The sequence below is a fragment of the Coturnix japonica genome, unplaced genomic scaffold, assembly GCF_054131305.1.
Source record: "Coturnix japonica strain WE unplaced genomic scaffold, WE-NBRP24 Scf063, whole genome shotgun sequence".
NCBI lineage: Eukaryota > Metazoa > Chordata > Aves > Galliformes > Phasianidae > Coturnix > Coturnix japonica.
In genome coordinates this window covers 214,285-239,184 of record NW_028188966.1, presented here as the reverse complement: position 1 = coordinate 239,184, position 24,900 = coordinate 214,285, and the positions used below count along the sequence as shown (strand labels likewise).

Genomic DNA, 24,900 nt, shown 5'->3' with positions numbered 1-24,900 from the left:
TCTATAGACCCCATAACGCCATAACCCCCCCCATAGACCCCATATAGACCCCATAACCCCCCATAGACCCCATAACCCCCCCATAGACCCCCTTAACACCCCCATACATCCCCCCCATAGACCCCATATAGACCCCATAACCCCTCATAGACCCCATAACCCCCCCATAGACCCCCTATAGACCCCATAACCCCCCTATATCACACACACACAGTCCTAAACACGCTGATCCCATTAATCCCAGTACATCCCCCATAGACCCCATATAGACCCCATAACCCCCCCCATAGACCCCATATAGACCCCATAACCCCCCCATAGACCCCATATAGACCCCATAACCCCCCTATAGACCCCATAACCCCTCATAGACCCCATAACCCCCCTATATCACACACACAGTCCTAAACACGCTGATCCCATTAATGCCAGTACATCCCCCATAGACCCCATATAGACCCCATAACCCCCCCCATAGACCCCATAACCCCATAGCCTTCCATAGACCCCATACAGACCCCATAACCCCCCCATAGACCCCATAACCCCTCATAGACCCCATAACCCCATAGCCTTCCATAGACCCCATAACCCCCCCATAGCCCTATAGACCCCATAACCCCATAGCCTTCCATAGACCCCATACAGACCCCATAACTCCCCCTCAGACCCCATAACACCCCCCAGGCCCTATAACAGACCCTATAACCCCCCCATAGACCCCCCATAGACCCCATAACCCCCCCATAGACCCCATAACCCCCCCCATAGACCCCATATAGACCCCATAACCCCTCATAGATCCCATACCCCCCCCATAGACCCCATACAGACCCCATAACCCCCCCATAGACCCCCTATAGACCCCATAACCCCCCTATATCACACACACACAGTCCTAAACACGCTGATCCCATTAATCCCAGTACATCCCCCATAGACCCCATAACCCCCTCATAGACCCCATAACCCCCCCCATAGACCCCATATAGACCCCATAACCCCATAGCCTTCCACAGACCCCATAACCCCCCAATAGACCCCATAACCCCCCTATAGACCCCATAACCCCATAGCCTTCCATAGACCCCATAACCCTCCAATAGACCCCATAACCCCCCTATAGACCCCATAACCCCATAGCCTTCCATAGACCCCATAACCCCCCTATAGACCCCATAACCCCATAGCCTTCCATAGACCCCATAACCCCATAGCCTTCCATAGACCCCATAACCCCCCCATAGACCCCATAACCCCCCCCATAGACCCCATATAGACCCCATAGACCCCCTATAGACCCCATAACCCCCCCACAGACCCCATATAGACCCCATAACTCCCCCCATAGACCCCATAACCTCCCTATATCACACACACACAGTCCTAAACACGCTGATCCCATTAATCCTAGTACATTACCCATAGACCCCATATAGACCCCATAACCCCCCCTATAGACCCCATATAGACCCCATAACCCCATAGCCTTCCATAGACCCCATACCCCCCTATAGACCCCATAACCCCATAGCCTTCCATAGACCCCATAACCCCTCATAGACCCCATAACCCCATAGCCTTCCATAGACCCCATAACCCCCCCATAGACCCCCTATAGACCCCATAACCCCATAGCCTTCCATAGACCCCATAACCCCCCATAGAACCCCATAACCCCCTCATAGACCCCATAACCCCCCCCACAGACCCCATACAGACCCCATAACCCCCCCATAGACCCCCTATAGACCCCATAACCCCCCTATATCACACACACACAGTCCTAAACACACTGATCCCATTAATCCCAGTACATCCCCCATAGACCCCATATAGACCCCATAACCCCCCCCACAGACCCCATACAGACCCCATATAGACCCCATAGACCCCATATAGACCCCCTATAGACCCCATAACCCCCCTATATCACACACACACAGTCCTAAACACGCTGATCCCATTAATCCCAGTACACAGCATCACCCCCGGGCACTGCGGGTGCCACCTCAGCTCTTTAGGGTCGGGGTCCCCCATATGAACAAACAGAAGCTGTGGGGGGAGCTCGTCATCCCCCCCCATATCCCCTATATCGGCTTCGGGGTCTCTTTCCAACCCCAAATCCCATTGGGTCAAGGCGTCGTCTGCCCCACAAGCTGCCAACACCCCCTTTTCTGTGGGGCACCATTGGAGGGATGTTATGGGGCCGCTGTGGAACTTCAACGTGGCGGCGCTGCGGCCCGTCTGTGGGGCACAATGGGGTCAGAGAGGGATATGGGGTCAATAGGGGTCTCTATGGGGGGCTATGGGGTCTCTATGGGGGCTATGGGGTCTCTATGAGGGGCTATGGGGTCAATAGGGGTCTCTATGGGGGCCTATGGGGTCAATAGGGGTCTCTATGGGGGGCTATAGGGCCACTAGGGGTTGTTATAGGGGGCTATGGGGTCACTAGGGGGCTCTATGGGGTCTCTATGGGGGGCTATGGGGTTGCTATAGGGGGATATGGGGTCACTATGGGGGCCTATGGGGTCATTAGGGATCTCTATGGGGGGCTATGGGGTCATTAGGGGTCTCTATGGGGGGCTATGGGGTCAATAGGGGGATATGGGGTCACTATGGGGTCACTAGGGGCTGCTAAGAGGGGCTATGGGGTCTCTATGGGGTCGGTATGGGGTCTATGGGGTCAATAGGGGTTGTTATAGGGGGCTATGGGGTCAATAGGGGTTATTATAGGGGGATATGGGGTCTATATGGGGGGCTATGGGGTCAATAGGGGTCTCTATGGGGGCCTATGGGGTCAATAGGGGTCTCTATTGGGGGCTATGGGGTCGATAGGGGTCTCTATGGGGGGCTATAGGGCCACTAGGGGTTGTTATAGGGGGCTATGGGGTCACTAGGGGTCTCTATGGGGGGCTATGGGGTCTCTATGAGGGGCTATGGGGTCAATAGGGGTCTCTATGGGGGCCTATGGGGTCAATAGGGGTCTCTATGGGGGGCTATAGGGCCACTAGGGGTCTCTTTGGGGTCTCTATGGGGGGCTATGGGGTCAATAGGGGTCTCTATGGGGGCCTATGGGGTCAATAGGGGTCTCTATGGGGGGCTATGGGGTCGATAGGGGTCTCTATGGGGGGCTATAGGGCCACTAGGGGTTGTTATAGGGGGCTATGGGGTCGCTATGTGGGGCTATGGGGTCATTATGGGGGGCTATGGGGTTGCTATAGGGGGATATGGGGTCTCTACGGGGGGCTATGGGGTCAATAGGGGTCTCTATGGGGGGCTATAGGGCCACTAGGGGTTGTTATAGGGGGCTATGGGGTCACTAGGGGTCTCTATGGGGTCTCTATGGGGGGCTATGGGGTCTCTATGAGGGGCTATGGGGTCAATAGGGGTCTCTATGGGGGCCTATGGGGTCAATAGGGGTCTCTATTGGGGCCTATGGGGTCAATAGGGGTCTCTATGGGGGGCTATAGGGCCACTAGGGGTTGTTATAGGGGGCTATGGGGTCACTAGGGGTCTCTATGGGGGGCTATGGGGTCTCTATGGGGGGCTATGGGGTCAATAGGGGTCTCTATGGGGGCCTATGGGGTCAATAGGGGTCTCTATGGGGGGCTATAGGGCCACTAGGGGTTGTTATAGGGGGCTATGGGGTCACTAGGGGTCTCTATGGGGTCTCTATGGGGGGCTATGGGGTCTCTATGAGGGGCTATGGGGTCAATAGGGGTCTCTATGGGGGGGCTATGGGGTCAATAGGGGTCTCTATGGGGTCGCTATGGGGCTCTATGGGGTCGCTATGGGGGGCTATGGGGTTGCTATAAGAGGCTATGGGGGGCTATGGGTTCATTAGGAGTCACTATGGGGCACTATGGGGTTGCTATAGAGGGCTATGGGGTCGATAGGGGTCTCTATGGGGGCTATAGGGCCACTAGGGGTTGTTATAGGGGGCTATGGGGTCGCTATGGGGGGCTATGGGGTTGCTATAGGGGGATATGGGGTCTCTATGGGGTCACTAGGGGTCCCTATGGGGTCACTATGGGGGGCTATGGGGTCAGTAGGGGTCATTATGAGGGGCTATGTGGGGCTATGGGGTCTCTATGGGGTCAATAGGGGTCTCTATGGGGGGCTATAGGGTCTTTATGAGGCGCTATGGGGGACTATGGGGTCTCTATGGGGGCTATGGGGTCATTAGGAGTCGTTATGAGGGGCTATAGGGTCATTAGGGGTCGTTATAGGGGGCTATGGGGTTGTTATGGGAGGCTATGGGGTTACTAGGGGTCGTTATAGGGGGATATGGGGTGGCTATGGGGGGCTATGGGATCTCTATGGGGGGCTATGGGGTCGCTATGGGGGGCTATGGAGGGCTATGGGGTCGGTTTGGGGGGCTATGAGGTCATTAGGGGTCGCTATGGGGGCCTATGGGGTCAATAGGGGCTGCTATGAGGGGCTATGGGGTCTCTATGGAGGGCTATGGGGTCTCTATGGGGGGCTATGGGGTCTCTATGGGGGCTATGGGGTCTCTATGAGGGGCTATGGGGTCAATAGGGGTCTCTATGGGGGCCTATGGGGTCAATAGGGGTCTCTATTGGGGGCTATGGGGTCACTAGGGGTCTCTATGGGGTCATTATGGGGGGCTATGGGGTTGCTATAGGGGGATATGGGGTCACTATGGGGGCCTATGGGGTCATTAGGGGTCTCTGTGGGGGCCTATGGGGTCATTAGGGGTCTCTGTGGGGGGCTATGGGGTCATTAGGGGTCTCTGTGGGGGGCTATGGGGTCATTAGGGGTCTCTATGAGGGGCTATGGGGTCAATAGGGGTCTCTATGGGGGGCTATGGGGTCGATAGGGGTCTCTATGGGGGGCTATAGGGCCACTAGGGGTTGTTATAGGGGGCTATGGGGTCGCTATGTGGGGCTATGGGGTCTCTATAGGGGGCTCGTTATGGGGGGCTATGGGGTCTCTATAGGGGGCTATGGGGTCTCTATGGGGGGCTATGGGGTCAATAGGGGTCTCTATGGGGGGCTATAGGGCCACTAGGGGTTCTTATAGGGGGCTATGGGGTCACTAGGGGTCTCTATGGGGTCTCTATGAGGGGCTATGGGGTCAATAGGGGTCTCTATGGGGGCCTATGGGGTCAATAGGGGTCTCTATGGGGGGCTATGGGGTCGATAGGGGTCTCTATGGGGGGCTATAGGGCCACTAGGGGTTGTTATAGGGGGCTATGGGGTCGCTATGTGGGGCTATGGGGTCGTTATGGGGGCTATGGGGTTGCTATAGGGGGATATGGGGTCTCTGTGGGGGCCTATGGGGTCATTAGGGGTCTCTGTGGGGGGCTATGGGGTCATTAGGGGTCTCTATGAGGGGCTATGGGGTCAATAGGGGTCTCTATGGGGGGCTATGGGGTCAATAGGGGGATATGGGGTCACTATGGGGTCACTATGGGCTGCTAAGAGGGGCTATGGGATCTCTATGGGGTCGGTATGGGGTCTATGGGGTCAATAGGGGTTGTTATAGGGGGCTATGGGGTCAATAGGGGTTGTTATAGGGGGCCATGGGGTCGCTATGGGGGGCTATGGGGTCGTTATGGGGGGCTATGGGGTTGCTATAGGGGGATATGGGGTCACTATGGGGGCCTATGGGGTCATTAGGGGTCTCTGTGGGGGCCTATGGGGTCATTAGGGGTCTCTATGGGGGCCTATGGGGTCATTAGGGGTCTCTATGGGGGGCTATGGGGTCATTAGGGGTCGCTATGGGGGGCTATGGGGTCTCTATGGGTCCCTATGGGTCTCTATGGGTCTCTATTGGTCCCTATGGATCCCTATGGGTCTCTATGGGTCCCTATGGGGTCTCTATGGATTCCTATGGGGTCTCTATGGGTCTCTATGGGGTCCCTATGTGTCTATGGGTCAATCTATGGGTCAATCTATGGGTCCCTATGGGTCTCTATGGGGTCCCTATGTGTCTATGGGTCAATCTATGGGTCAATCTATGGGTCCCTATGGGTCTCTATGGGGTCCCTATGTGTCTATGGGTCAATCTATGGGTCAATCTATGGGTCAATCTATGGGTCAGACCCACCTGGAACACTCTCAGGTCCCAGACCCTGACGGCTCCGTCGTCCCCGCCGCTGATCACGTGATGCCCCGCCCCCCGCCCCGCCCCCCCCCAGCTGATGACGTTGACGTCCCCGGGGTGGGCGTGGTCAACGCTCAGCATGGCCCCGCCCCCAGGGGGAGCCCGGATGTCCCAGATCCGAACCGACGAATCACAAGAGCAGGAGACGAACACCTAGGGGGGCACCGACCAATCAGAACCCACACACCCGGTAGCCCCGCCCCCACATTTGCATAACCCCGCCCATTACCCACACCCCACATTTGCATAACCCCGCCCCATTTTCCATGTAGCCCCGCCCCCATTGCTTCACCCCCCAACCCAATTGGCCGTAGCCCTGCCGCATTTGCATAGCCCCGCCCACTATTGACTCCAATATTTGCATAGCCCCGCCCCCTTTTCTGTAGTCCCTCTCCATTGGCTGCAGTCCGGTAGCCATTTACATAGCCCCGCCCCCTTTGCAGCAGCCCCTCCCCCTTTGCCTTAGCCCTCCCTCCCCATTGGCTGCAGCCCCGACTCAATTTGCATAGCCCCTCCCCCTTTGGCCGTAGCTCCTCCCCCATTGCTTCATCCCCAACCCAATTGGCTGTAGCCCTGCTGCATCTGCATAGCCCCGCCCCCCTTTGCCATAACCCCACCCCATTGGCTATAGCCCAGCCTCTATTTGCATAGCCCCGCCCCCCTTGGCCGTAGCCACGCCCCCTTGCACTAACCCCGCCCCCTTGACCATAGCTGTGCCCCATTGGCTGTAGCCCCGCCTCCATTTGCATAGCCCCGCCCCCACTGCTGTGCCCCCACCCCATTGGCTGCAGCCCAGCCTCTATTTGCATAGTCCCACCCCTATTTGCCGTAGCCCCGCCCACAATGCCTTTAAACCCCGCCCATATTGCTGTATCGTCACCCCATTGGCTATAGTCCCCACTCATTTGCATAGCCCCGCCCCTTACCGGCGCCTCCCTTGGCGCCCATTGGACGTCCTCCACCGCGGCCGTGTGACCCCGGAAGGGGCGGGGCTTCACGTCCCAGGTCCCGCCCTCCCTCGGCTCCCATTGGTGGATGCGGCCGCCATTATCACCGGACAGCAGGCGGCCTGGGGGGCGGGGCCAAAGGAAACGGACCAATGGGGATGAGAGGAGGGGAGATGGAAGGGACAGTGAGCCAATGGGAGAGGGGCCCCATAGAGCCCCATAGCCACCCTACAGAGCCCCATAACCACCCCATAGAGCCCCATAACCACCCCATAGAGCCCCATAGCCACCCCATAGAGCCCCATAACCACCCCATAGTGACACATAAGTGCCCGATAGAGCCCCATTGACCCCATAACCACCCCATAGACCCCATAACCACACCATAGAGCCCCATAGAGCCCCATAACCACCCCATAACCACCCCATAGGACCCCATAACCACCCCATAGAGCCCCATAACCACCCCATAGGACCCCATAACCACCCCATAAGACCCCATAGGACCCCATAACCACCCCATAGAGCCCCATAGGACCCCATAGAGCCCCATAACCACGCTATAACCACCACATAGAGCCCCATAGGACCCCATAACCACCCCCAGCACCCCAAAACCACCCCATAGAGCCCCATAACCACCCCACAGGACCCCATAACCACCCTATTGTGACCCCTAGACCCCATAACCACCCCATAGATCCCCATAACCACCCCATAGATCCCCATAACCACCCCATAGAGCCCCAGAGGACCCCATAAGACCCCATAACCACCCCATAGAGCCCTATAACCACCCCATAACCACCCCATAGGACCCCAAAGAGCCCCATGACCACCCCATAGAGCCCCATAACCACCCTATTGTGACCCATAGACCCCATAACCACCCTATAACCACCCCATAGAGCCCCATAACCACCCTATAACCACCCCATAGAGCCCCATAACCACCCTATAACCACCCCATAGAGCCCCATAGAGCCCCATAACCACCCTATAACCACCCCATAGAGCCCCATAACCACCCTATTGTGACCCATAGACCCCATAACCACCCTATAACCACCCCATAGAGCCCCATAACCACCCTATAACCACCCCATAGAGCCCCATAGAGCCCCATCAACCACCCTATAACCACCCCATAGAGCCCCATAACCACCCTATTGTGACCCACAGACCCCATAACCACCCCATAGAGCCCCATAGGACCCCATAACCACCCCATAGGACCCCATAACCACCCCATAGAGCCCCACAGGACCCCATAACCACCCCATAGGACCCCATAACCACCCAATAGAGCCCAATAACCACCCTATTGTGACCCATAGACCCCATAACCACCCCATAGAGCCCCATAACCACCCCATAGGACCCCATAACCACCCCATAGAGCCCCATAGGACCACATAACCACCGCATTGAACCCCATAACCACCCCATAGTGACCCATAAGTGCCCGATAGAGCCCCACAGGACCCCATAACCACCCCATAGACCCCATAACCACCCCATAGAGCCCCATAACCACCGCATTGAACCCCAAAACCACCCCATAGAGCCCCACAACCACCCCACAGGACCCCATAACCACCCTATTGTGACCCCTAGACCCCATAACCACCCCATAGATCCCCATAACCACCCCATAGAGCCCCATATCTACCCATAGAGCCCCAGAGGACCCCATAAGACCCCATAACCACCCCATAGAGCCCCATAACCACCCCATAGTGACCCATAAGTGCCCGATAGAGCCCCATAGACCCCATAACCACCCCATAGACCCCATAACCACCCCATAGAGCCCCATAGGACCCCATAACCACCCCATAGAGCCCCATAACCACCCCATAGAGCCCCATAACCACCCCATAGGACCCCATAACCACCCCATAGTGACCCATAAGTGCCCGATAGAGCCCCATAGACCCCATAACCACCCCATAGACCCCATAACCACCCCATAGAGCCCAATAACCACCCTATTGTGACCCATAGACCCCATAACCACCCCACAGAGCCCCATAACCACCCCATAGAGCCCCATAACCACCCCATAACCACCCCATAACCACCCCATAGGACTCCATAACCACCCCATAGGACCCCATAACCACCCCATAGGACCCCATAACCACCCCATAGAGCCCCATAGGACCCCATAACCACCCCATAGAGCCCCATAGACCCCATAACCCCCATACCAGGCACAGTGGGTGACCAATCCATCGCGTACCCCTCGTCCTGGTGCCCCCCGAAGCTGAACGTGGGTTTCTGCTCCTTCAGCTGCCGCAGGTTGGGGGTCCCATCGCCCCCCCCCCCCCCCTCCTCCTCCAGGACCCCCAGGGCTGGGCCCAGCTCATAGAGCTCCACTGAGCCCCGCTCGGACCACACGGCCGCTATGGGGCCAGGGGGAAGATCTGCCACCTGTGGGGCAGAGAGGGGTTATGGGGTGGGGATATGGGGCTCTATGGGGTTCTATGGGGTCCTATGGGGACCTATGGGGCAGAAAGGGGTTATGGGGTGGGGATATGGGGCTCTATGGGGTCCTATGGGGCAGGGATGGGGAGGTAGTGGGGCTATGGGGTCCTATGGGGCAGAGATAGGGGGGATATGGGGTCCTATGGGGTTCTATGGGGCAGGGATGGGGAGATAGGGGGGCTACAGGGTCCTATGGGGAAGAAGGGGGTTATGGGGTGGGGCTATGGGGCCCTATGGAGTTCTATGGGGTCCTATATGGCAGGGATGGGGAGTTAGGGGGGTTATGGGGTCCTATGGGGTGGATATGGGGGGCTATGGGGTCCTATGGGGTCCTATGGGGCAGAGATAGGGGGGCTATGGGGTCCTATGGGGCAGAAAGGGGTTATGGGGTGGGGATATGGGGCCCTATGGGGTCCCATGGGGCAGGGTTGGGGAGATAGGGGGCTATGGGGTCCTATGGGGTTCTATGGGGTCCTATGGGGCAGGGATGGGGAGATAGGGGGACTATGGGGTCCTATGGGATGGATATGGGGGGCTATGGGATCCTATGGGGTCTTATGGGGCAGAGATAGGAGGACTATGGGGTCCTATGGGGTAAAGATAGGGGAGCTATAGGGTCCTATGCGGCAAGAGGGGATTATAGAGTGGGGCTATGGGGTCCTATGTGGTCCTATGGGGCAGGAGTAGGGAGATAGGGGGGCTATGGGGTCCTATGGGGTGGATATGGGGGGCTATGGGGTCCTATGGAGCAGAAGGGGTTATGGGGTGGGGCTATAGGGTCCTATGGGGAAGAGATAGGGGTCCTATGAGGTTCTATGGGGTCCTATGGGATCCTATGGGGCAGAGATAGGGGTCCTATGGGGTCCTATGGGGTGGGGTTGGGGGTCCCATCGCCCCCCCCCTCCTCCTCCAGGACCCCCAGGGCTGGGCCCAGCTCATAGAGCTCCACTGAGCCCCGCTCTGACCACACGGCCGCTATGGGGCCAGGGGGAAGATCTGCCACCTGTGGGGCAGAGAGGGGTTATGGGGTGGGGATATGGGGCCCTATGGGGTCCTATGGGGCAGGGATGGGGAGATAGGAGGGCTATGGGGTCCTATGGGGTTCTATGGGGTCCTATGGGGCAGGGATGGGGAGGTAGGGGAGCTATGGGGTCCTATGGGGTGGATATGGGTGGCTATGGGATCCTATGGGGTCCTATGGGGCAAAGATAGGGGGACTATGGGGTCCCATTGGGCAGAGATGGGGGGGCTATGGGGTCCTATGGGGTTCTATAGGGTCCTATGGGGCAGGGATGGGGAGATAGGGGGGCTATGGGGTCCTATGGGGCAGAGAGAAGTGATGAGGTGGGGATATGGGGCTCTATGGGGTCCTATGGGGCAGAGATAGGGGGGCTATGGGGTCCTATGGGGTGGGGGGCTATGGGTCCTATGGGGTCCTATGGGGCAGGGATAGGGAGATACTGGGGCTATGGGGTCCTATGGGGTGGATATGGGGGGCTATGGGATCCTATGGGGTCCTATGGGGCAGAAAGTGGGTTATGGGGTGGGGATATGGGGCCCTATGGCGTCCTATGGGGTAGAAAGGGGTTATAGGGTGGGGATATGGGGCCTTATGGGGTCCTATGGGGTCCTATGGGGCAGGGATGGGGAGGTAGTGGGGCTATGGGGTCCTATGGGGCAGAGATAGGGGGGATATGGGGTCCTATGGGGTTCTATGGGGCAGGGATGGGGAGATAGGGGGGCTACAGGGTCCTATGGGGCAGAAGGGGGTTATGGGGTGGGGCTATGGGGTCCTATGGGGTGGATATGGGGGGCTATGGGATCCTATGGGGTCCTATGGGGCAGAAATAGGGGGGGGTATGGGGTCCTATGGGGTTCTATGGGGTCCTATGGGGCAGGGATGGGGAGATAGGGGGCTATGGGGTCCTATGGGGTTCTATGGGGTCCTATGGGGCAGGGATGGGGAGGTAGGGGGACTATGGGGTCCTATGGGGTGGATATGGGGGGCTATGGGATCCTATGGGGCCCTATGGGGCAGGGATGGAGAGATAGGGGGCTATGGGGTCCTGTAGGGTGGATATGGGGGGCTATAGGGTCCTATGGGGCAGGGATGGGGAGATAGGGGGGCTATGGTGCCCTATGGGGTTCTATGGGGTCCTATGGGGTCCTATGGGGCAGAAAGGGGTTATGGGGTGGGGATATGGGGCTCTATGGGGTCCTATGGGGCAGAGATAGGGGGGCTATGGGGTCCTATGGGGCAGAAAGGGGTTATGGGGTGGGGATATGGGGCCCTATGGGGTCCTATGGGGCAGGGATGGGGAGATAGGGGGCTATGGGGTCCTATGGGGTTCTATGGGGTCCTATGGGGCAGGGATGGGGAGATAGGGGGCTATGGGGTCCTATGGGGCAGAGATAGGGGGGATATGGGGTCCTATGGGGTTCTATGGGGCAGGGATGGGGAGATAGGGGGGCTACAGGGTCCTATGGGGCAGAAGGGGGTTATGGGGTGGGGCTATGGGGTCCTATGGGGTGGATATGGGGGGCTATGGGATCCTATGGGGTCCTATGGGGCAGAAATAGGGGGGGGTATGGGGTCCTATGGGGTTCTATGGGGTCCTATGGGGCAGAGATGGGGGGGCTATGGGATCCTATGGGGTTCTATAGGGTCCTATGGGGCAGGGATGGGGAGATAGGGGGGCTATGGGGTCCTATGGGGCAGAGAGAAGTGATGAGGTGAGGATATGGGGCCATATGGGGTCCTATGGGGCAGAGATAGGGGTCCTATGGGGTCCTATGGGGCAGGGATGGGGAGATAGGGGGCTATGGGGTCCTATGGGGTTCTATGGGGTCCTATGGGGCAGGGATGGGGAGGTAGGGGAGCTATGGGGTCCTATGGGGTGGATATGGGTGGCTATGGGGTCCTATGGGGCCCCATGGGGCAGAGATAGGAGGACTATGGGGTCCTATGGGGTAAAGACAGGGGAGCTATAGGGTCCTATGGGGCAAGAGGGGATTATAGAGTGGGGCTATGGGGTCCTATGTGGTCCTATGGGGCAGGGGTAGGGAGATAGGGGGGCTATGGGGTCCTATGGGGTGGATATGGGTGGCTATGGGGTCCTATGGGGCCCCATGGGGCAAAGATAGGGGGACTATGGGGTCCCATTGGGCAGAGATGGGGGGGCTATGGGGTCCTATGGGGTTCTATAGGGTCCTATGGGGCAGGGATGGGGAGATAGGGGGCTATGGGGTCCCATAGGGTGGATATGGGGGGCTATGGGGTCCTATGGGGCGGGGATGGGGAGATAGGGGGGCTATGAGGCCCTATGGGGTTCTATGGGGTCCTATGGGGTCCTATGGGGCAGAAAGGGGCTATGGGGTGGGGATATGGGGCCCTATGGGGTTCTATGGGGCAGGGATGGGGAGATAGGGGGCTATGGGGTCCTATGGGGTGGATATGGGGGGCTATGGGGTCCTATGGGGTCCTATGGGGCAGGGATGGGGAGATAGATAGGGGGCTATGGGGTCCTATGGGGCAGAGATAGGGGAGCTATAGGGTCCTATGGGGCAGAAGGGAATTATAGAGTGAGGCTATGGGGTCCTATGGGGTCCTGTGGGGTCCTATGGGGCAAAGATAGAAAGGCTATGGGGTCCTATGGGGTCCTATGGGGCAGAGATAAGGGGGCTATGGGGTCCTATGGGGCAGAAATGGGGATATAGGGGGCTATGGAGCCCTATGGGGCAGGGAAGGGGGGACTATGGGGCACTATGGGGTCCAAAAGAGCACTTATGGGGCACTATGGAACTTATGGGCCTGCCCCACAGATCTATGGGGTCTCTATGGGGTCTCTATGTGTCCCTATGGATCTCTATGGGGTCTCTATGGGGTCTCTATGGGTCTCTATGGGTCTCTATGGGTCTCTATGGGTCCCTATGGGTCTTTATGGGTCTCTACGTGTCCCTATGGGTCTCTATGGGGTCTCTATGGGATCTCTATGGGTCTCTATGGGTCTCTATGGGGTCTCTATGGGGTCTCTATGGGGTCCCTATGGGTCTCTATGGGTCTCTATGGGGTCTCTATGGGTCTTTATGGGTCTCTATGGGTCTCTATGGGTCTCTATGGGGTCTCTATGGGGTCTCTATGGGGTCCCTATGTGTCCCTATGGGTCTCTATGGGTCTCTATGGGTCTCTATGGGTCCCTATGGGTCTCTATGGGTCTCTATGGGTCTCTATGGGGTCTCTATGGGTCTTTATGGGTCTCTATGGGTCCCTATGGGTCTCTATGGGTCCCCATGGGTCTCTATGGGTCCCTATGGGTCCCTATGGATTTCTATGGGTCCCTATGGGTCTCTATGGGTCCCTATGGGTCTCTATGGGTCTCTATGGGTCCCTATGGGTCTCTATGGGTCCCTATGGGTCTCTATGGGTCTCTATGGGTCCCTATGGGTCCCTATGGATCTCTATGGGTCTCTATGGGTCCCTATGGGTCTCTATGGGTCTCTATGGGTCTCTATGGGTCCCTATGTGTCTCTATGGGTCCCTATGGGTCTCTATGTGTCCCTATGGGTCTCTATGGGGTCTCTATGGGTCCCTATGGGGTCTCTATGGGTCTCTATGGATCTCTATGGGTCTCTATGGGGTCTCTATGGGGTCTCTATGGGTCCCTATGGGTCTTTATGGGTCTCTATGTGTCCCTATGGATCCCTATGGGGTCTCTATGTGTCCCTATGGGTCTCTATGGGGTCTCTATGGGGTCTCTATGGGTCTTTATGGGTCTCTATGGGTCTCTATGGGTCTCTATGGGTCTCTATGGGGTCTCTATGGGGTCTCTATGGGGTCCCTATGTGTCCCTATGGGTCTCTATGGGTCTCTATGGGTCTCTATGGGTCCCTATGGGTCTCTATGGGTCTCTATGGGTCTCTATGGGGTCTCTATGGGTCTTTATGGGTCTCTATGGGTCCCTATGGGTCTCTATGGGTCCCCATGGGTCTCTATGGGTCCCTATGGGTCCCTATGGATTTCTATGGGTCTCTATGGGGTCTCTATGGGTCCCTATGGGTCTCTATGGGTCTCTATGGGTCCCTATGGGTCTCTATGGGTCTCTATGGGTCTCTATGGGTCCCTATGGGTCTCTATGGGTCTCTATGGGTCCCTATGTGTCTCTATGGGTCCCTATGGGTCTCTATGTGTCCCTATGGGTCTCTATGGGGTCTCTATGGGTCCCTATGGGGTCCTATGGGGTCCTATGGGGCGGGGATGGGGAGATAGGGGGGCTATGAGGCCCTATGGGGTTCTATGGGGTCCTATGGGGTCCTATGGGGCAGAAAGGGGCTATGGGGTGGGGATATGGGGCCCTATGGGGTTCTATGGGGCAGGGATGGGGAGATAGGGGGCTATGGGGTCCTATGGGGTGGATATGGGGGGCTATGGGGTCCTATGGGGTCCTATGGGGCAGGGATGGGGAGATAGATAGGGGGCTATGGGGTCCTATGGGGCAGAGATAGGGGAGCTATAGGGTCCTATGGGGCAGAAGGGAATTATAGAGTGAGGCTATGGGGTCCTATGGGGTCCTGTGGGGTCCTATGGGGCAAAGATAGAAAGGCTATGGGGTCCTATGGGGTCCTATGGGGCAGAGATATGTATGGGGGCTATGGGGTCCTATGGGGCAGAAATGGGGATATAGGGGGCTATGGAGCCCTATGGGGCAGGGAAGGGGGGACTATGGGGCACTATGGGGTCCAAAAGAGCACTTATGGGGCACTATGGAACTTATGGGCCTGCCCCACAGATCTATGGGGTCTCTATGGGGTCTCAATGTGTCCCTATGGATCTCTATGGGGTCTCTATGGGGTCTCTATGGGTCTCTATGGGTCTCTATGGGTCTCTATGGGTCCCTATGGGTCTTTATGGGTCTCTACGTGTCCCTATGGGTCTCTATGGGGTCTCTATGGGATCTCTATGGGTCTCTATGGGTCTCTATGGGGTCTCTATGGGGTCTCTATGGGGTCCCTATGGGTCTCTATGGGTCTCTATGGGGTCTCTATGGGTCTTTATGGGTCTCTATGGGTCTCTATGGGTCTCTATGGGGTCTCTATGGGGTCTCTATGGGGTCCCTATGTGTCCCTATGGGTCTCTATGGGTCTCTATGGGTCTCTATGTGTCCCTATGGATCCCTATGGGGTCTCTATGGGTCTCTATGGGTCCCTATGGGTCTCTCTCTATGGGTCCCTATGGGTCTCTATGGGTCCCTATGGATCTCTATGCGTCTCTATGGGTCTCTATGGGTCTCTATGGGTCTCTATGAGTCCCTATGGGTCCCTATGGATCTCTATGGGTCTCTATGGGTCTCTATGAGTCCCTATGGGTCCCTATGGATCTCTATGGGTCTCTATGGGGTCTCTATGGGTCTCTATGGGTCTCTATGGGTCCCTATGGGTCTCTATGGGGTCTCTATGGGGTCTCTATGGGTCTCTATGGGATCTCTATGGGTCCCTATGGGTCTCTATGGGTCCCTATGGGTCTCTATGGGTCTCTATGGGTCTCTATGGGGCGCTGACCCACCCGTACGCGGTTGATGGTCCCATAGTGTGGGATCATGGCCAGGTGCAGCCGTGGGCTCCGCTCTTCATCCTCATCCTCATCATCCTCATCCTCACTGTCGCTGTCTGCCCCACTGCCGGCCCCACGGCGCGGCCCGTGGAGGTTCAGCATCTTCAGCACCATCAGCCTGTGGGGAGATGTGGGGCAGCCCTATAGATCTGTGGGGCTGGACCCATAGATCTCTATGGGGGGGGGAGATGGGGGGCTGGACCCATAGATCTCTATGGGGGGGGGAGATGGGGGGCTGGACCCATAGATCTGTGGGGTTGGCCCCATAGATCTCTATTGGGGGAGGAGATGTGGGGCTGGCCCCATAGATCTGTGGGGCTGGACCCATAGATCTCTATGGGGGGGGGGAGATGGGGGGCTGGCCCCATAGATCTGTGGGGCTGGACCCATAGATCTCTATTGGGGGGGAGATGGGGGGCTGGCCCCATAGATCTGTGGGGCTGGACCCATAGATCTCAAGGGGGGAGGGGAGATGGGGGGCTGGCCCCATAGATCTGTGGGGCTGGACCCATAGATCTCTATGGGGAGGGAGATGTGGGGCTGGCCCCATAGATCTCTATTGGGGGGCGGAGAGATGGGGGGCTGGACCCATAGATCTTTATTGGGGGGCGGAGAGATGGGGGGCTGGCCCCATAGATCTCTATGGGGGGTGAAGAGATGGGGGGCTGGACCCATAGATCTGTGGGGCTGGACCCATAGATCTCTATTGGGGGGCGGAGAGATGGGGGGCTGGACCCATAGATCTCTATGGGGGGGGGGGAGATGGGGGCTGGCCCCATAGATCTGTGGGGCTGGACCCATAGATCTCTATTGGGGGGCAGAGATGGGGGGCTGGACCCATAGATCTCTATGTGGGGGCAGAGAGATGGGGGGCTGGACCCATAGATCTCTACTGGGGGGGGGGAGATGGGGGGCTGGACCCATAGATCTCTATGGGGGGGGGGAGATGGGGGGCTGGCCCCATAGATCTGTGGGGCTGGACACATAGATCTCTATTGGGGGGGAGATGGGGGGCTGGACCCATAGATCTGTGGGGCTGGACCCATAGATCTCTATGGGGGGGGGAGAGATGGGGGGCTGGACCCATAGATCTGTGGGGCTAGCCCCATAGATCTCTACTGGGGGGCGGAGAGATGGGGGGCTGGACCCATAGATCTCTATGGGGCGGGGAGATGGGGGGCTGGACCCATAGATCTCTATGGGGGGTGAAGAGATGGGGGGCTGGACCCATAGATCTGTGGGGCTGGACCCATAGATCTCTATGGGGAGGGAGATGGGGGCTGGCCCCATAGATCTGTGGGGTTGGACCCATAGATCTCTATTGGAGGGGGAAATGGGGGGCTGGCCCTATAGATCTGTGGGGCTGGACCCATAGATCTCTATGGGGAGGAGATGGGGGGCTGGACCCATAGATCTGTGGGGCTGGACCCATAGATCTCTATTGGGGGGCAGAGAGATGGGGGGCTGGACCCATAGATCTGTGGGGCTGGACCCATAGATCTCTATGGGGGGCGAAGAGATGTGGGGCAGCCCTAGAGATCTGTGGGGCTGGACCCATAGATCTCTATGGGGGGCGAAGAGATGGGGGGCTGGACCCATAGATCTGTGGGGCTGGACCCATAGATCTCTATGGGGAGGGAGATGGGGGCTGGACCCATAGATCTGTGGGGCTGGACCCATAGATCTCTATTGGGGGGCGGAGAGATGGGGGGCTGGACCCATAGATCTGTGGGGCTGGACCCATAGATCTCTATTGGGGGGCGGAGAGATGGGGGGCTGGACCCATAGATCTGTGGGGCTGGACCCATAGATCTCTATGGGGAGGGAGATGGGGGGCTGGCCCCATAGATCTGTGGGGCTGGACCCATAGATCTCTATGGGGGGTGAAGAGATGGGGGGCTGGCCCCATAGATCTCTATGGGGGGGGGAGATGGGGGGCTGGCCCCATAGATCTCTACTGGGGGCGGAGAGATGGGGGGCTGGCCCCATAGATCTGTGGGGCTGGACCCATAGATCTCTACTGGGGGGCGGAGAGATGGGGGGCTGGCCCCATAGACCTCTATGGGGGGGGGAGATGGGGGGCTGGACCCATAGATCTCTATTGGGGGGCGGAGAGATGGGGGCTGGACCCGTAGATCTGTAGGGCTGGACCCATAGATCTCTATGGGGGGGGGAGATGGGGGGCTGGACCCATAGATCTCTATTGGGGGGGGGGAGATGGGGGGCTGGACCCATAGATCTGTGGGGCTGGCCCCATAGATCTCTATTGGGGGGGGGAGATGGGGGGCTGGACCCATAGATCTCTATGGGGGGGGGGAGATGGGGGGCTGGCCCCATAGATCTGTGGGGCTGGACCCATAGATCTCTATTGGGGGGCGGAGAGATGGGGGGCTGGACCCATAGATCTGTGGGGCTGGACCCATAGATCTCTATTGGGGGGGAGATGGGGGGCTGGACCCATAGATCTGTGGGGCTGGACCCATAGATCTCTATTGGGGGGCGGAGAGATGGGGGGCTGGACTCATAGATCTCTATGGGGGGCTGGACCCATAGATCTCTATTGGGGGGGAGATGGGGGGCTGGCCCCATAGATCTCTATGGGGGGCTGGACCCATAGATCTGTGGGTCCCCATGTCTCCCTATAGGTCCTGCCCCATAGATCTATGGGTCCCCATGTCTCCCTATGTGTCCTGACCCATAGATCTCTGTGTCCTGCCCCATAGATCTATGGGTCCCCATGTCTCCTATGTGTCCAGCCCCACAGATCTATGGGGCCCCATGTCTCCCTATGGCTCCTGCCCCATATGGCTCCTCCCCATGTCTCCTATGTGTCCAGCCCCATAGATCTATGGGTCCCCATGTCTCCCTATGTGTCCTGCCCCATAGATCTATGGGTCCCCATGTCTCCTATGTGTCCTGACCCATAGATCTCTGTGTCCTGCCCCATAGATCTATGGGTCCCCATGTCTCCTATGGGTCCTGCCCCATAGATCTATGGGTCCCCATGTCTCCCTATGGCTCCTGCCCCATAGATCTGTGTCCTGCCCCACAGATCTATGGGTCCCCATGTCTCCCTATGGGTCCTGCCCCATAGATCTATGGGTCCCCATGTCTCCCTATGGCTCCTGCCCCATAGATCTGTGTCCTGCCCCATAGATCTATGGGTCCCCATGTCTCCTATGGGTCCTGCCCCATAGATCTATAGGTCCCCATGTCTCCCTATTTGTCCAGCCCCATAGATCTATGGGTCCCCATGTCTCCTATGGGTCCTGCCCCATAGATCTCTGGGTCCCCATGTCTCCTATGGGTCCTGCCCCATAGATCTATGGGTCCCCATGTCTCCTATGTGTCCTGTCCCATAGATCTCTGTGTCCTGCCCCATAGATCTATGGGTCCCCATGTCTCCCTATGGGCCCTGCCCCATAGATCTATGGGTCCCCATGTCTCCCTATGGGTCCTGCCCCATAGATCTATGGGTCCCCATGTCTCCTATGGGTCCTGCCCCATAGATCTATGGGTCCCCATGTCTCCCTATGGATCCTGCCCCATAGATCTATGGGTCCCCATGTCTCCCTATGGGTCCTGCCCCATAGATCTATGGGTCCCCATGTCTCCCTATGGATCCTGCCCCATAGATCTGTGTCCAGCCCCATAGATCTATGGGTCCCCATGTCTCCTATGGGTCCTGCCCCATAGATCTATGGGTCCCCATGTCTCCTATGGGTCCTGCCCCATAGATCTATGGGTCCCCATGTCTCCTATGTGTCCTGCCCCATAGATCTATATGTCCCCATGTCTCCCTATGGGTCCTGCCCCATAGATCTATGGGTCCCCATGTCTCCTATGTGTCCTGCCCCATAGATCTATGGGTCCCCATGTCTCCTATGTGTCCTGTCCCATAGATCTCTGTGTCCTGCCCCATAGATCTATGGGTCCCCATGTCTCCCTATGGGTCCTGTCCCATAGATCTCTGTGTCCTGCCCCATAGATCTATGGGTCCCCATGTCTCCCTATGGGTCCTGCCCCATAGATCTATGGGTCCCCATGTCTCCTATGTGTCCTGTCCCATAGATCTCTGTGTCCTGCCCCATAGATCTATGGGTCCCCATGTCTCCCTATGTGCCCTGCCCCATAGATCTATGGGTCCCCATGTCTCCTATGGGTCCTGCCCCATAGATCTATGGGTCCCCATGTCTCCTATGGGTCCTGCCCCATAGATCTATGGGTCCCCATGTCTCCTATGGGTCCTGCCCCATAGATCTATGGGTCCAGCCCCACCTGTTGCCCTGGGCCGTGTTGGCCTGTGTCCCCGCACACAACAGCAGCGACAGCGGCAGCGACTCACGATCGTCCCCCAGGTCGTCCTTAATGATGTCCAGGCTGAGACATGGGGCTCCTATGGGGCAGCCCCATAAGTGACACATACAGACCCATAAGTGACCCATAGAGACCCATAGCCACCCATAGAGCCCCATAACCACCCATAGAGACCCATAGCCACCCCATAGAGACCCATAGCCACCCCATAGAGACCCATAGCCACCCCATAGAGCCCCATAGCCACCCCATAGAGCCCCATAACCACCCATAGAGACCCATAGCCACCCCATAGAGACCCATAGCCACCCCATAGAGACCCATAGCCACCCATAGAGCCCCATAAACACCCCATAGAGCCCCATAGAGCCCCATAGCCACCCCATAGAGCCCCATAGACACCCCATAGAGCCCCATAGCCACCCCATAGAGACCCATAAACACCCATAGAGACCCATAGCCACCCCACAGAGACCCATAACCACCCCATAGAGCCCCATAGCCACCCATAGAGACACATAGCCACCCCATAGAGACCCATAAACACCCATAGAGCCCCATAGAACCCCATGACTGCCCAATAGGGCCCCATAGAGACCCATAACCACCCCATAGAGACCCATAACTGCCCCATAGAGACCCATAACCACCCCATAGAGCCCCATAGCCACCCCATAGAGCCCCATAACCACCCATAGAGCCCCATAAACACCCCATAGAGACCCATAGCCACCCCATAGAGACGCATAGAGCCCCATAACCACCCCATAGAGACCCATAAGTGACCCATAGAGCTCCATAGCCACCCCATAGAGCCCCATAGCCACCCCATAGAGCCCCATAGCCACCCATAGAGCCCCATAAACACCCCATAGAGCCCCATAAACACCCATAGAGACCCATAGAGCCCCATAACCACCCCATAGAGACCCATAACCACCCATAGAGCCCCATAAACACCCATAGAGACCCATAGCCACCCCATAGAGACCCATAGCCACCCCATAGAGACCCATAACCACCCCATAGAGACCCATAGAGCCCCATAACCACCCCATAGAGACCCATAAGTGACCCATAGGGACCCATAGCCACCCCACAGAGCCCCATAACCACCCATAGAGCCCCATAACCACCCCATAGAGACCCATAGCCGCCCCATAGAGACCCATAACCACCCATAGAGCCCCATAAACACCCCATAGAGACCCATAGCCACCCCATAGAGACCCATAGAGCCCCATAACCACCCCATAGAGACCCATAAGTGACCCATAGAGACCCATAGCCACCCCATAGAGACCCATAAACACCCATAGAGCCCCATAGAACCCCATGACTGCCCAATAGGGCCCCATAGAGACCCATAACCACCCCATAGAGACCCATAACTGCCCCATAGAGACCCATAACCACCCATAGAGTCCCATAAGTGACCCATAGAACCCCATAGCCACCCCATAGAGACCCATAAACACCCATAGAGCCCCATAGAACACCATGACTGCCCAATAGGGCCCCATAGAGACCCATAACCACCCCATAGAGACCCATAACTGCCCCATAGAGACCCATAAGTGACACAGAGTCCCATAACCACCCATAGAGTCCCATAAGTGACCCATAGAACCCCATAGAGACCCATAGAGCCCCATAACCGCCCCATAGAACCCCATAAATCCCACATAGCCCCCCATATCCCCCTATATACCCCCATAGAACCCCTATATAACCCCATAGGACCCCATAGAGCCCCATAGACACCCCATATATCCCCATAGAACCCCATAGAGCCCCATAGAACCCCATAGAACCCCATAGATCCCCATAGAACCCCATATACCCCCATAGAACCCCATATAACCCCATAGAACCCCATAGATCCCCATAGAACCCTATATAACCCTATATAACCCCATAGAACCCCATAGAGCCCCATAGAACCCCATAGAGCCCCATAGGACCCCATAGAACCCCATAGAACCCCATAGATCCCCATAGAACCCTATATAACCCTATATAACCCTATATAACCCCATAGAGCCCCATAGAACCCCATAGAACCCCATAGAACCCCATAGAACCCCATAGAACCCCATAGAACCCCATAGAACCCTATAGGACCCCATAGAACCCCATAGAGCCCCATAGGACCCCATAGAACCCCATAGAACCCCATAGAGCCCCATCTATCCACAGAGAACCCCATAGAACCCCATAGAGCCCCTTATATCCCCATAGAGCCCCATAGAACCCCATAGAGCCCCATAGAGCCCTATATAACCCCATAGAACCCCTTATAACCCTATATAGCCCCCATATATCCCCATAGAGCCCCATAGAACCCCATAGAACCCCATAGACCCCTATATAACCCTATAGGACCCCATAGAGCCCCATAGACACCCCATATCCCCCCATAGATCCCCATTAAACCCCATAGAGCCCCATAGTGACCCTATAGGACCCCATATAACCCCATATATCCCATATACCTCCATAGAACCCCATAGAACCCCATAGAACCCTATATAACCCCATATAACCCCCTATAGATCCTATATAACCCCATATAACCCCATATAGACCCCATAGAACCCTATAGGACCCCATAGAGCCCCATATAACCCCATAGAACCCTATATAACCCTATATAACCCCACATAACCCCATATAACCCTATATAGCCCCCATATATCCCCATAGAGCCCCATAGAACCCCATAGAGCCCCATAGAGCCCCATAGAGCCCCATAGAACCCCATAGAGCCCCATAGAGCCCCATAGGACCCCATAGAACCCCATAGAGCCCTATATAACCCCATAGACCCCTATATAACCCCATAGAGCCCCATAGAACCCCATAGAGCCCCATAGAGCCCCATAGACCCCCATAGAACCCCATAGACCCCCATAGAGCCCCATAGAGCCCCATAGCGCCCCATATTCCCCAATGGCCGTTACCGGTCCCGGCGCGGTGCAGCAGCCTATAGGCCGCAGTGTCCACCACCATTTCCTCGTCCGGACCGGGCGGGGGGGCTCGACCCGGAATATAAACACGTCCAGCCCCATTTCCGGTTGACCCCGGCCTATTTCCGGTAGGCCTCGAACCACTTCCGGTAGGCCTCGCCCCTCTCCGCCGATCCCGGGAGCTCCGGAGCCTCGTGGATCCAGCGTTACCGCTGCGGGCCGCCATCTTGGTCTGCTTCCGGTCACGTGCTGAACACACTTCCGGTCACGTGGAGCAAAATGGCGGTCGTTTCAAACGCACTTCCGGTCTCGTTGCAATTCTACTTCCGGTTCTTCCCTCACTCTCTTGTTACTGGTACTTCCGGTGTTCAGCTGGATGCACTTCCGGTTCGACGCGCAGCACTTCCGCCTTCTTGCCCCTTCACTTCCGGCCCGGCCGCCATTTTGTCGCCCTTGTTGCCATAGCGACGGCGCAACCCGCGGCCTAGTCGCTCCCCCGCCTTGATTTTAATTAATGAACGCGTAATTAACGACGCTTAATGAACTTAATGAGCTACAAAAGCTTTAATTAAGGACGAGACAGCAGCGCACGGAGACACGGAGGGGTAAAATGGGGGAAAAAAGGGCAGAAAAGGGACCAAAATGGCGGCGGAAATGAGGGGGGGGGGGAGACACAGAGCGGCCATTTTGGGGTCACGTAGGGTCATGGTAGGGGTTACTTAAGGTCATTGTAGGGGTCATTTAAGGTCAGCGTAGGGGTTATTTAAGGTCATTTAGGTTCGTTTTGGGGTTATTTAGGCTCATTTAGGGTCGTTTTGGGGTTATTAAGGGTCATTAAGGGTCGTTTTGGGGTTATTTAGGGTCATTTTAGGGTCTTTTGTGGTTATTTAGGGTCATTTAGGGTCGTTTTAGGGTCTTTTGGGGTTATTTTGGGTCATTTAGGGTCATTTTAGAGTCTTTTGGGGTCATTTAGGGTTATTTAGGGTCATTTAGGGTCGTTTTGGGGTTATTTAGGGTCTTTTGGGGTTATTTTGGGTCATTTAGGGTCATTTTAGGGTCTTTTGGGGTCATTTAGGGTTATTTAGGGTCATTTAGGGTCGTTTTGGGGTTATTTATGGTCATTTAGGGTCGTTTTGGGGTCATTTAGGGTCGTTTTGGGGTTATTTGGGGTCGTTTTGGGTCATTTAGGGTCGTTTTGGGGTTATTTAGGGTCATTTAGGGTCGTTTTAGGGTCGTTTTAGGGTTATTTAGGGTCATTTAGGGTCGTTTTGGGGCTATTTAGGGTCATTTAGGGTCGTTTTGGGGTTATTTAGGGTCATTTAGGGTCGTTTTAGGGTTATTTAGGGTTATTTAGGGTCATTTAGGGTCGTTTTGGGGTCATTTAAGGTCATTTAGGGTCGTTTTGGGGTTATTTAGGGTCATTTAGGGTCGTTTTGGG

General features: G+C 56.8%; 1 protein-coding gene across 2 annotated transcripts; it reads right to left on the bottom strand.

Annotated features, from left to right (window-relative positions):
* Positions 1-1,883: 1,883 nt before the first annotated feature.
* LOC146751689 (glutamate-rich WD repeat-containing protein 1-like) lies at positions 1,884-24,900 on the bottom strand. 2 transcript variants are annotated; one of them, XM_085533792.1, is made up of 7 exons: positions 23,457-24,900; positions 20,455-20,572; positions 16,129-16,294; positions 9,293-9,515; positions 7,059-7,201; positions 6,076-6,285; positions 1,886-2,247 (listed from the first exon to the last, which is right to left on the bottom strand). In XM_085533792.1, exons 1-7 carry the CDS (start codon positions 23,686-23,688, stop codon positions 1,933-1,935), a joined length of 1,407 nt encoding a protein of 468 aa, XP_085389918.1. In that variant the 5' UTR covers positions 23,689-24,900; the 3' UTR covers positions 1,886-1,932. The 2 variants fall into 2 exon arrangements, with proteins under 2 accessions (XP_085389919.1, XP_085389918.1); XM_085533793.1 differs by lacking the exon at positions 20,455-20,572 and having other exon boundaries at positions 1,884-2,247; positions 23,457-23,595.